This window comes from Elephantulus edwardii, unplaced genomic scaffold (assembly GCF_000299155.1).
Source record: "Elephantulus edwardii isolate Elephantulus edwardi_28Jun2011 unplaced genomic scaffold, EleEdw1.0 scaffold00151, whole genome shotgun sequence".
Lineage (NCBI taxonomy): Eukaryota > Metazoa > Chordata > Mammalia > Macroscelidea > Macroscelididae > Elephantulus > Elephantulus edwardii.
Window position 1 is genome coordinate 357,936 of NW_006399901.1, and position 13,323 is coordinate 371,258.

The 13,323-nt window shown below is 44.1% G+C and overlaps 1 protein-coding gene across 2 annotated transcripts in view; it reads right to left on the bottom strand.

Annotated features, from left to right (window-relative positions):
• The window catches only part of ASCC2 (activating signal cointegrator 1 complex subunit 2), a 38,028-nt gene extending 33,889 nt beyond the window's left edge, over positions 1–4,139 (bottom strand). For both annotated transcript variants that reach the window (XM_006894773.1, XM_006894772.1), the window contains exon 1: positions 4,059–4,139. In XM_006894773.1, coding sequence (XP_006894835.1) covers positions 4,059–4,139 — 81 coding nt within the window. The remainder of the gene's footprint in view (positions 1–4,058) is intronic.
• Positions 4,140–13,323: the final 9,184 nt, after the last annotated feature.

A 13,323-nucleotide genomic window follows, 5' to 3' on the forward strand; every position in this document is an offset into this window, starting at 1 on the left:
TTAACAAAAGGAATTGTGCCCATTGAAACTGGTCGAAAACCACTGTCTCAAAGCCTAGGCTCCACTCCCTCACATTTAAACTCTCTCCCATCCCAATCTGTTGACACTTCACCTTTCAGGCCAACTTGACACCACGCTCTATCCCCTAACAGACACAAAACACACATCCCTGACATGCCTATAATCCTATCAACATTTATGCCTGCTCTGCCTGGGGTGGTGGGGTGCTCACACAGCCCACACCCCAGAGGGCAGATGGAAATACCTAACACAACTAAATACAAAGGGGGAAACAAAACAGAGTGCTCACTGACTGCTCAAAGCCTGACAGAGGGACAGAAGGATGAAAGACAATTCCCCAAGAGCAGATAGCATCTCAGCTGGGCCCTGGAGGGTAAGGAGATAAAAGAAACAGGATTTTTATGGGGGAATAAAAATAGGATAGTGTATCTATAACAGAGATTGCACTGGAGAGTGGGAGATAGATTTAGATGGAGAGAATGACAGAATAATAAGGAAAGCCATTTCTTATCCAGGGTCTGCTCTGTGCTAGCTGCTAAGGAAATGTGTTCCACTGCCTCCTTTAAAAAATAAAATAAATCTACAAAACCTATTTAAACTCACTCACTCACTCACTCACTCATTGTTGCTGAGTTAGAACTGGCCCATAGCTGACCCTTCACGGAATTTCCAAAGCTTTACTTCACAGAGGAAGGGATGGCCCATCTTTCTCCCTCTGAGTGACCGGCGGGTCTGAATCACCAGAGAAGCGCAGCTTTTGGGTTAGAAGCACAGCTCCTTAAGGACTAGGCTCCCCAGAGCTCCAACTACTTAAAAGGGAGATAATATTTCCCACATTTTATGAAAAAGGAAATGGTGTCAAGAATCTTCCCAAGGCTACAAGAATATAAGAATGCAACTAGGTAGGATTTAAACCAAATCTTCCATTACTAACAGTGCCCACATGCCACCCTGGTGCTACTGTTTGTCTTTCTACCCAGTTTAGATTTCACTTCCTCCAGAAAGCTTTCCGGACACTCACTCCAGACAGCTTTAAGGGGTCCATTCTTGTGTATACTCTACTGCAGAGCTGTCTCAGAAGTGCCTTCTTTCAGATCAGATGCTGCTGGAGACACAGACAGTGGGGACACAATGGCACATTAGGAGGTAGTGAAAATGTCCACTGTCCTGATTATGGGGATAGTTTCACATGTGTGATTATTTGGGTCAAAACTGGACAAGCCATCGACTTTAAATGTGTGCAGTTCATTGTCCTTCAATTATACCTTAATGAAATTACGTAAAAACAAGGCAGGGGAAAAAAAAACCCAACAAGGTATGACTTCCCATCTCCCCCCACCACCAGCCCGTAGGTATTCAGGGGCATTCTGAGCTTTGCTCATCCATCAACAACATCCACAACAAAGCTGAAAAAAATTTTATATATAAGCTCTGGTGGCCTAGTGGCAAGAAGCTGTGCTGCAATTCCAAAGGTACATAGTTCAAATTCACCAGATGCTCTGCTGGAGAAGGAGATGCAACCTCCTCCTGTGCCAGTCAGATCTGATTTGATGGTACATACACACACACAAACCCCACAAACTAACAACAACAAACACCCCACCCAAATAACTCAGAGTCATCCAGGCAGCTCCAATAGATAGACAGGCCCTCCATTGGGTTTCCACAGCTGTATAGCTTTTAACAGGAGGAGACTGCCCACCTTTCCCCTGCACAGCCTCTGGTGGAGCAGAGACCCTGGAGATACACAGCCTCTGGGTCAACAGTCCAGCTCACTCTGGCAACACCACCAAGGCTCCTTAATCCCTAACAGCGCCTGCTAACATGCAGATTCTCCAAACACACTTGCTGGCTATTCAAAGGGATGAATGGAGGGAATGGAGGACCAGAGACCGCCAAGTTCAAGAGAACTGGCTTTCTTCTGGAGGGAAGGTGGGGCCATTGAAGAAGAGTGGAGGAGTTTACAGCAGGATCTGGCTGCGTCCTCTCTCTTACTTCAGTTCTATGCCCTTAAGCCCGAGTAAGGTCCAATCTGCTTCCTGAGCTTCCTGAACCTTCTCTGCACATCAGACTTGTTCTGCTGCCCCTGATAGTGACAGGAGGCTGTTGCGCACCACTCTTCAAATATCTAGCTTTTATGAGTTTTATCGTTTAAGGTTGCACTACCAACCCAACAACTGCAGGCAGTTCAAATCCACCAGCTGCTCCACAGGAGAAAGATGGGCACTCTCCTCCTGTGCATTTTACAGCCTCTGAAAACCCACTGGAAGGGCAGTTAGGAGTCAGTTCTGACTTAATGACAATGGGTTGTTTGTTTTGTTTTATTTATTTATTTATTCATTCATTCATTCATTCATTCATTCATTCTTTTCTATGCATGTACCGTCAAATCGGATCTGACTGTACAGGAGGCAATTGTTCCTCCTTCTTCAGCAGAGCATCTGGTGGATTCGAACCCTGCACCTCTGGGATTGCAGTTTCCTGCCACCAGGCCACCAGAGCTCGCCGACAATGGGTTGTTTTGTTGGTTATTTTTTTTAAGAGTCCACTAATCCCTTCTGATCAAAGACTGAGACTTTCTTTCTGCTCTTCAATAGCATTAAGTATGTGCCTTGCACATAGGAGCTACTTAAAAAGCATCATCTCTCTCTGTCACTCTGTAAAGACAGTGAAGAGGTTAGCTCTGCCCAGAGATCTTTTTGCCCCAAGTCAAAATACAGGTGGAGTGAGTACCTACCGCAGGACAACTTTAGGTGTACCCTGTGGTCCGCAGACCAACACTACATTGACCAAGAAGACCCCTCCTCAGACAGGTGGCTGTCCCCTCTGGCTTGTCCCTCCTACCTTTCAATCCCTGTTACTGTCTGTGGTCACCACTATCCTAATCCTCAATTATTATGCTCCAGGCACACTGCCAACTCACAGATTTCTCCCTTAAGCCTCACAACCATTCTGTAATGCTGGTCCTCCCATTACCTTTCTTGGATCCTGGAGATTAGAGAAGTTAAGACACTTGCTTTCAGCTCAGTAGGTGCGAGATTCAACGCAGAGCCTGTGCTCTCTAACTGCAGTCCTGCTTCCTCCCCAAGCCACCTGTGGGTCCCTTCCTGCCTCCACCATTTACCCAGTTCCATGACTTCAAGCAAAATCTCTTCCCTCCTTAGACTCCTCACCTGTCAAATCAAAACACCTACTTATGGGGCTGTGGTACAGCTTAATTGAGAAGATCCAGGTGAAGTGTTTACAGCCTGGCCTGGAGCAGCTGCTCAGTGAACGTGAGGTACTATTAGTGGAGTGTATTTCGGAAGTAACAAGAAGCCATCCAGAAGGCAAGAAATAAAACACCCAGCTCCTGTTTCCCACGACTTTACACAAGCCCCCAGAAAATACTTCCTCCCACCTTGTTCCAGTAAGCCCATATTCTTGGGAAAACAAGAAGTGAGTGTGGGGACTCCAAGGCCCGCATCTGTCACCTCCTCCAGCAGCCTGGCACTTCTCCATAGCTCTAATCTCTCTGCCACAGGCAATCGGCATGTTCACAGCCTCCTTATTTTTCAGCCTTGCTGGCCCTGCTGGGGAGTCTCTGTATGTGGGCAGCTTATGCCCAGGAGATAAAAGACAGACTGGAGCTCTGAAATCAGTGCTCCCACCCAAGTGTGGAGAGCGGCTCCAGGATTCTGAAATGTCAGGTGGGAAACCTCAACATCTCCTCCCAGGGGGTCAAATCTCAATCCTGCTTTCGGTCAGATCAATTTCCCAGGCCAGCTCAGGCTGAATCAGAGCAGCCATCAGCCTCAGAGCCAAAGTGAAAAAGTTCTGAGGGAAAGCGGTGGGGGCAGCAACACGGGAAATATTATTCAAACTTAAGCTGCTGTTCAAAAGAAAACTTTCACCCTGAGTCTGGAAGGGTTCTGCATTACCAACCACAGCCCCGGGGCCATTCTTGGAACAGATAAGGAAGGAATGTACTTTTTTGCTTCTGAAGTTGCAGGAATGATATTATCAGGCTGAAGGGGGGCTGTAAGGCCTCGGCTCACCAGCGCCGGTGAAGTCCTCAGCTTGCCTGTCTTCGGGTCCTTGTGGGTGATCTGGAGTTCGTCCAGGGGCAGAGCTGGCATTGTGCTGCTTGATCCTCCTGAAAGGAACACGGATGAGAAGAAGAGAACAGGGTGCCAGGTTCCCAGGGGCCAGGACCTGCTTTCGGGGTCCCACACTCAAGCCTTGTTGATGCAACTAGCAAATTGTATTGAAATGATATATTTTTTCCACTTGAAGCAATACTTCTCCAAAGGAAAATCCACCCCTCCCCCCATGTGATTTGCTTCATATATTTTTACTCTTTGAGAAGTTCTGACAGAAACAAAAATCCAACTACAGTGGAGTCAATTCCAACTCCTAGAGACCCTACAGGGCAGGTGAAAATCATCCCCACCCCCCAACACAGGGTTTCCAAAGCTAGAAATCTTTCAGGAATCAGACAGCAATCTAAGTCCCGAGTCGAGCAGCTATTGGGTTCAAACTGAAGATCTAGGAGACTGGGCATCAGGACTCCTAAAAAAACCCCAAAACCAAGGTACCTAGATGTTCTTGAGGGAACTCTGGTGGCTTAGTGCTAAGGAGTTATGCTGTCAACCCAAAGGAACATAGTTTGGATCCATTGCCTCTGAAAACCTGCTGGAGAGTCAGCTATAAGTCGGTTCTGACTCCAATGTACACAACAAGAGATATTCTTTATTATGGCTCAGCTCAGTGCCCTCTGAGCTCTGTCCCAATGCGTGTCCCACAATGAGCATGGGCCTGGCACACCAGTGGCCTCATCAAATACATGACAAACAATCAAATATGAGGACATTCTTCTAACTATAACCATTGCCAGTCTTTTCTGGGTGTTGGTAATATAGGCCTTTCCTCATTTGTTGAAGCTGTTAAGATTTACAACTTTCCTAGGTTTAAGAACTTTAGTGGCTTGGCGGACAATGTATTGAGCTGCTATCCAAAAGGTCAGTGTTTCAAATCATCCAGTCCCTAGGCAGGAGAAAAACAAGTAGAATTACAGCCTCTGAGGGTCACCATGAGTTGGTATCAAGTCAGCAACAGTGAATTTGGGACTTTTACTTCTTTTGGGCTTAGGCTTAGGAAAGACCCTTGTTAGTACAGTCATTAAGCTCCCAATGACTAACCAAAAGGTCAGTGGTTCAAACTCACCAGCCACTCCATGGAGAAAAATGAGACTATCTGCTCTTACAAAGATTTACTGCCACTCTGTCTGATCAGGTCACTGGGAGGCAGAAATGACAACAGTGGGATTGTCAAGCTTCAGAGAAGAGATTATCATTTCTACGTGGCAACAAGGACATGGATGAACAGGAAATTTATGAATGCATGAAAGAGGAAGCCAGAACGTATAGAATCCAACCAGGGCAAGCCTCTTTCTCCAGAGATCCAAAATGACTTCAGAGCCCGAGTGGTACACTTAGCTCCTATCCTGTTCACACACTAATCATGACACTATGCAGTCTGACCTAAGGAGGGACATGCAGATTGGTTACGTCAATGCACTGAAATGAATTGAAATTGTGTTCTGTTGAATCAGAACTGACTCAAACCCTCCGGTGGGTTTTCAGAGGTTGTAAACTGCATGGGAGGAGACTGGCCCTCTTTCAGCTATAGAGCAGGCAGTGGATTCGAACTGTGTGCCTTCAGGTTGCCTTTGCAACTCCTTACTACTTGGAGCTCCCTTAAATGAATTAAAGGCCCCTTTTTTTAAAAAAAAAATTATTTTTATTATTATTAGTGTGTGCACCGTCAAATTGGATCTGACTGGTACAGGAGGAGACCGTCCCTCCCTCTTCAGCAGAGCATCTGGTGGATTTGAACCACACGCCTCTGGGATTGCAGTGCAGTTTCCTGCCACCAGGCCACCAGAGCTCGCCTAAAGGCCTTTTTTTAAAAAAAAAATTTTTTTAATGAACATTTACAGAGATTTTGGATTTCCATTCATTCATTGTTGCATTTTTCTGCCTGCCCACCCCTCCTCCTTTTAAAGGCAGTCAATGCACTCATGTACAAATTCAAATGGAAACTGCAGAAGACTGAAATAAATGCACAAGAAGCAAAATCTGACCTTGAGTCTATCGCCTGAATTAAAAAATCATCTTAAAAATAGGTTTGAAGCATTAATCACCAACGATCAAAGGCCAGAGGAGCTATGGGATGAAATCAAGGCTATCATCCATGAAGAGAGCAAAAGGTCATTACAAAGACAGGAGAAAGAAACAGCCAAAATGGATGTCAGAAGAAATTACGAAAATTGCATTAGAGCATCGAGAAGCCAAAACAAAGGAAAGAGACACTAAAGTAAGAGAGCTGAACAGAAGATTTCAAAGGGCTGGAATCAGAGAATAAAAATCAAAGAACTTGCACTGCATTTATCAAATTGAAAGGAGAGAAAAACAAATTCAAGCCTTGAGTTGCAATACTGAGAGACTCCATGGGCAAAATCTTGAATGACCCAGGAAGCATTAACAAAAGATGGAAGGAATATGCAAAATCACTGCACCAAAAAGAATTGGTCAACACTGGAAAATGTCAGGAAATACCATATGAACAAGAACTAATGGTAGCCAAGGAAGTTTAAGTTGTGCTTAAGACACAAGCAAAAAAATAAGACCCCAGGAAGAGACAGGACACTGATTGACATGTTTCAACTAACAGATGCTACCCTGGACATACTCACCAGTCTATGCCAGGAAGTCTGCAGAGCAACTGTCTGGCCAACTGACTGGAAGAGACGAAATCTGTTTCCATTCCAAAGAAAGATGACCCAATAGAATGTGGAAATTATTGAACAATATTATTAGTACCACTTACAAGCAAAATACTGCTGAAGATCATCTAAAAATGACTGGAACTGTACACTGACAAGGACTTCTAGAAATTTAAGCAGGATTTTAAAGTGGTCATGGCACAAGAAATATCATTGCTGATGTCAGATGGATCCTGCTGAAAGCAGAGAGTAACAGAAGAATGAGTTTAACTATGCAAAGGCATTTGACTGAGTGGAACACAACAAACTATGGCTAACCGTGAGAAGAATGGGAATCCCAGAACATTTAAGTGTGCTCATATGAAGTCTATACCTAGACCAAGAAGCTATTGGCCCAAATGAAGCAAGGGAACACTGCACGGTTTAAAATCAGGAAAAGTGTTCATCAAGGTTGTATCCTTTCTTCATATCTATTCAATCTGCATGCTGAGTAAATATTTGTGAAGCTGGACTCCATGAAGAAAGTAGCATAGAGATTGGAAGAAGACTCATCAACAACCTCTGTTATGCAGATGACACAACCTTGCTTGCTGAAACAAGGATCTGAAAGGTTTGCTGCAGAAGATCAAAGACTACAGCCTTCAATATGGATTACAATTCAACATCAAGAAAACAAAGGTCCTCACCACTGGGCCAATAGATTCCATCTTGATCGATGAAGAAAAGATTGAAACTGTCAATTATTTAACCTTACTTGGATCCACATTCAACAACCTTGGTACCAGCAGTTAGGAGATCAGGAGATGTATTGCTTTGGGCAAGTCTGCTGTCAGGGACCTCTCCAAAATATGGAAGAACAATGATGTCAGTTTTAAAGATAACGGTACACTTTACTCAGGTCATGACCTTTTGAATCACTAGCTAAGAGTTGGACAATGAATAAGGATAATGGGAGAAGAATTGATGCCTTTGAGTTGTGGTATTGAAGTACTGAATATCCCATGGACTGCCAAGAGAATGAACAGGTAAGTATGTCTTGGAAAAGGTGCAGCCAAAGTACTCCATGGAGGTAAAGCTGGCAAAGTTTCAGCTCTTATACTTTGGACATGTTGGTTGCTATGAAAGGCTATTCCTTGGAAAGGGATATCATGCTTGGAAAGGTCAGCAAAAGAGAGGAAGATCCCCAATGAGATGGATTGATATGGTGACTGCAGCAATGGGCCCAAGTGTATCAGAGATGGTGAAGGTAGCAGAGGACAGGGCAGGATTCAGATCTGTCACTTAGAGGGTCACTATGAGTTACACTTGACCAGATGGCATCAACCAACAGCAACAAAAGACAACCATGAAAGGCTGCCAGAGCCTCACAGACAACAAGCAAACAGTGAGGCTGGGCTAAGAAACCATTCTCTCCCGACCACTCACAGGTAAGCTGAGAGGCAGCAGGCTGGCCAGGAGCTACCAGATGTTCTGTATCTCAGGTACAGAGTCAGGCCCTTGCGACATGAAAGCAGACTGACGAGGCCAGATCTCTGCCCTGGAGGAGCTTAGGGTCTAATGATAACAAGAGTAATAAGAAGGGAAACAGCAGCAGTAACAACACGCTTCCCAACTGCGTGCTCTGCTACACGCTTTTCTCACATTCACTTACTTTGTACGTTTTTGACCCATTTGACACATGTTAATGCTCACAACTCTAAGGCTGATTCTGTTACCACCCTCTTCTTATCAACAAGACAACAGAAGCTCAGAGAGGAGAAGAAACTCCCTCAACATCTCACAGTTGAGCAGTGGCGACACAAGCTACCTTTTAACTCTTTCAAGAAGGGTGCACCAGGCAGAGGAAACAAAAAGAGCAAAAAGCAAGGAAGTAGAGAGCAGCTTGGTATACCAGAGCCTTGGTTTACGATCTGCTTTTAAGGGCTGTGATGACCCCCATCCTAGAGGGACATACACAGACCTTGGTGGCTTAGCCTTTGGAGCGTTTTCCAGCTCTAGGATCCCAGTGGATTAGCTACATGGTCCTTGTACACAGGAAAGTGGCCTGGGGCAGGGGGGGAAAAATCACAAGGCATAGAAGTCCAGTATAGACAATGCCCTCCGCTGCACATGCCTTGTTCCTCATTTCTAGACACCTTCCAATGTGATTAGCCTTTTACAACAACTCTTATTGAAGGACAAGGATTACTATGTTCAGATGTCCCTGATTTGTTCAAAGCAAATACATAAGCAGCCAAAGTGAAACTGAAGCCCAGTTTTTCTGCCTTGGTACCTTCTGGTGCTTGTGTTAAACATGCTAAAAATAATTCTTTTTTTTTTAACCCCCTACTGATGATGGAGACATCAGTGATCTGCACACTAACGCTGTGAAATCTAAGTGAGGTAGTCTTTCCCATGCTGACCTGCCATGATGAAATAATGGCCTCTACATGGTTATTTGCTTTGGGTTTTTAAAAGTAAAATAACTTAAGAAGTTTCCCTCCCCTAAATCTCCTTGTCCTAGTTTTCTACTCCAGGTTTGTTACTTTTTATCCAGGTTGATATTTCCTGGGTAAACTGTAAAAAAGGATAGTTTGACTCTTTCTGTCCAGCCCTGATGCAGATAACACAACTTTGCAGAAACTTAAGATTTGATACACTTGCTATGAGTTGCATATTAACATCAAGAAGACAAAAATCCTCACCACTGAACAAGAGGCAACTTCATCATAGATGGAGAAAAGACTGAGTTGTCAAGGATTTAACTTTACATGGATCCACTATCCATGCCCATGGTAAGAGCAGTTATTCCCACTACTGGGAATATACCCCAAAGAGACCATAACTGACATCTAAACAGATATATGCACACCCATGTTTATCATGGCTTTGTTCACAATAGCAAGGAGTTGGAAACAACCTAAGTGCCCATCAACAAACGAATGGGTAGAGAAGCTGTGGTATATTCACACAATGGAATATTATGCTACATTGAAAAACAAGGAACTCATGCAATATTATTCAAAATGGGTGACCCTGGAGGACATTATGCTGAGTGAAGTATCTCAATCACAAAAGGACAAATACTGGATGGTGCCACTGTTGTAAAGCAGGACTGACCTCGGGGTTGAGAGGAGACTGAGAAGGATGGATTCAATAATGTATACTGCATTGAAACAGATGAGGGAGAAAACTGTTTAAGGGGGGGAAATTATTAGGTATTTTTGTCATGACAGGAGTACAGAGAGAAGGCTGCATAGTGGAGTGGACCTGGGGGAGGGATTATAAAACAATGAAAGAATTTTTCTTTTACTTTTCCAAGAGGGTAGTGTACTAGGGGGGAAGGGTTGGGAAGGGAGAAAAGTGCAACAGTGAATGAATGGAAATCCAAAGTCTCTATAAATTGTCATTGAAATTAATAATAAATTTTTTAAAAAAATAAAAAAAATCAAAAGACCTGTTGCATAGGGGAAATATGCTGTCAAGGACTTCAAATATCTAAGGAGCAATAATGCCACTTTAAAGATTAAGGCACACCTGGAGCTCTGGTGGCCTAGTGGAAAGAAACTACACTGCAATCCCAAAGGCATGTGGTTCATATCCACCAGATGCTCTGCTAGAGAAGGAGGAGCAATCTCCTCCGCCGCCAGTCAGATCTGATTGGATGGGATGGTACGCAACATGGAAAAAAAAAATTAAGGCACGAATGATCCAAGTGTTGGTATTTTCATTTGCTGTGTGTGCATTTCAAAGCCAGACAATAAATAAGGATGACAGAACAATAGATGTCTTTGAATTGTGGTACTGGTGAAGAGTAACGAATATACCATGGGCTGTCAAAAGAACAAACAAATCCATCTAGAAGGAAGTGCAATCAAGGGTGCTCCTTAGAGGCAAGGATGGTGAAACTTTGTCTCACTTAATTTGGGCGTATTTTCAGGAGGAACTAGTTCTTGGAGAGAGACATCACGCAAAATGATGTCAGCAAAAGAAAGACCCTCAACTAGATGGGTGGACACAGTGACCACTTCTATGGGCCTGAGCATGACAGATCATGGGGATGGTACAGGAAGAGGGCAAGGTTCAGAGCTCTGTTCAAAGAGTCTCTATGAGTTGTAGTCACCTTGATGGCACCTGACAACAGCAGCCTGACCCTGGGCGGCAGCCTGTCTGTGCTGGATAAGCAGAAATTATTCAACAGACTATACAAATGAGGTAAGGCACAGCCAATTATGCAAATGAAGCACCTGTGGCTTACTGACAGGGGATTGGTCACTGCTTAGAGAGGCCATGCCTTAAAATTATCAAGGAGTTGTATATATAAGCTGTCCGTCTCCCTAGCTAGAGTGTAACAGACAGAAAGAAGCAGAAGGAAACAAGAAAAGAGAGAGGGAGAGAGGGGGAAAAAGGTTAATAAACTCAATGCCATGGAGTCAAGGTGGACTCTTAGCCCCTCTATAGTACATAGCAGAACTGCCCCGTGTGGCTTCTGAGATTGTAAATCTTTACTATAATTGACTGCCTCATCTTTCTCCCACTGAGTGGCTGGTGGATTTAAATCTCTGAACTTTCTGATTAGAAACCCAGTGATTAGCTTACAAACTCCTCAGAGGAAGCAAGCATTCCATAGAGGAGACAACAACCCTTCTCAAAAGAGCTGTGATGAAGGTCAAGAGCTCTAACACTGATGACAGTGTGACAATCCCTGAGGAGATACAAGGGCAGTGCCAACATGAGAGGCAGTGAAGGGATCCAGAGTCAGAACCTATGGTGATGGGCTCAAAGAGTCCCAGAGGCAGAGCCAGCAATGGCAGATGGCAACGTCAAGAAGAACCTGTCATGGGGGGCCAAGAGTGCCACACTAAAAAAGAGCTTCAAAAGTTATACTAAGGGAGATCTGGTGGCCTAGTGGCAAGAAGCTGTGCTGCAATCTCGAAGGTGCATCATTCAAATCCACCAGATGCTTCGCTGAAGAAGGAGGGAAAATCTCTTCTTTGTACCAGTCAGATCTGATTTGACAGTGTACACACACACACACACACACACACACACACACACACACACACACGTGCGCGTGCATATACTCTCTCTCTCAAAAAAAAAGTTATACTAAAAATTGTGGCCATTTATCTGAAGGTACTGAGCAGTCTTGCATTACTTGAACATAGAGGAAAATACTCAGCAGGAGATAGCCTGGTGGCAGGGACAGTAACTAAGCCTGTGCATTAAAGAAAGCTGACAGAGCTGAAGCTCCACGCTGAACTGACCCTGAATCTTACCCTGTTTCCTTAATGAACAGCTTCAGCCTAACTACTACCTATAATATTTGGATAGCCTTTGTAGCAGACTATCATACTCAACAGAACTAGAGTGCACTGTGGATAAAATGAACGGAGGTGGAACGATTCAAAAACAAAACTAGAAAAATGGAGATATGACTGGCTTCCATCTCAGATGAATCAGCTTTGGTTTGATTATAATGTTATGTCAAGTCAGAACCGATTCACAGCTAACCCTCCAATGGGTTTTCAGAGGCAGTAAACTGCACAGGAGGAGACTGCTCAACTTTCTCTCACAGAACAGTTAGTGGATTTTGAACCACTTGCCTTTTGGTTCTAAGTGCAATTCCTTACCACTAAGCCATCAGGACATTTGGGTTGGTGGTAACTATCATTTTACACCTGCTCAAGGATGGCCCTGGACATATCCACTTCTGCAGTGGTGGCCTTAGGTAAGGAAGTCAGAAGAAGACAGTCACTTTTTAAACACAACTTGAGACCAGGCCCAGACATAGATAGAGATAGTAATGGCCTTTAGAAGGACTTCACTTCTACAAGCTGGTATCTGCCAGGTCAGTGAGTGCAGGGTAGGCTGAAGTGGTAGCTGGAAGGGCAGACTCTATAAATATTCTATAGCCTGGTTTCAAATTCCAGCTTTAGCTTTCCCTACCTATGTTGTAAGCTTGAGATGGTTCCTTAACCTCTTGAAGCCTTGGTTTTCTCATCTGAAAAATTGGGATAATAAGTCATCTCTTAGGGTTACTATGAAAGGAAGTCAATGCTGAATGTTCAAGACTGTACAGGGCACATAATAATGACTCAACAAACTCCAGTTGTTGTTACTGATCAAGTCCCAACCGTAGGCACTTTGGAATTTCTCATTTATTTAGAAAATCCTGACTGATAGATTCTGGGCCCTGGGCATCTGACACAGTTGAGATGTACTAGAGAAAATTGCCAAAACTGGAGCACAAGAGAAAGGAGGAAGTTCTATACAGGAGGACATCACAGAGATATGGCCTCATACTTGGATGCTGAAGGATAAAAGGGAAAAGTGGAGAAGAAGGGGAAGCATGAGCAAAGGCTCAGAGTCTTAAATGGAACAGCAAGAGATTGATGTTACTGAAAACAAGATCAGGGAGGAAATGAGAGAACTGAGGAGAAGATGAATAGGGAAGAGGGGGCCAGTTATAAGAACTACTTCAAATGTTATTCTGACAATTGTAGCAGATCATCTGAAGACAGTAAACAGTGTTTCCAGATAGAGGCTGGAGGTGG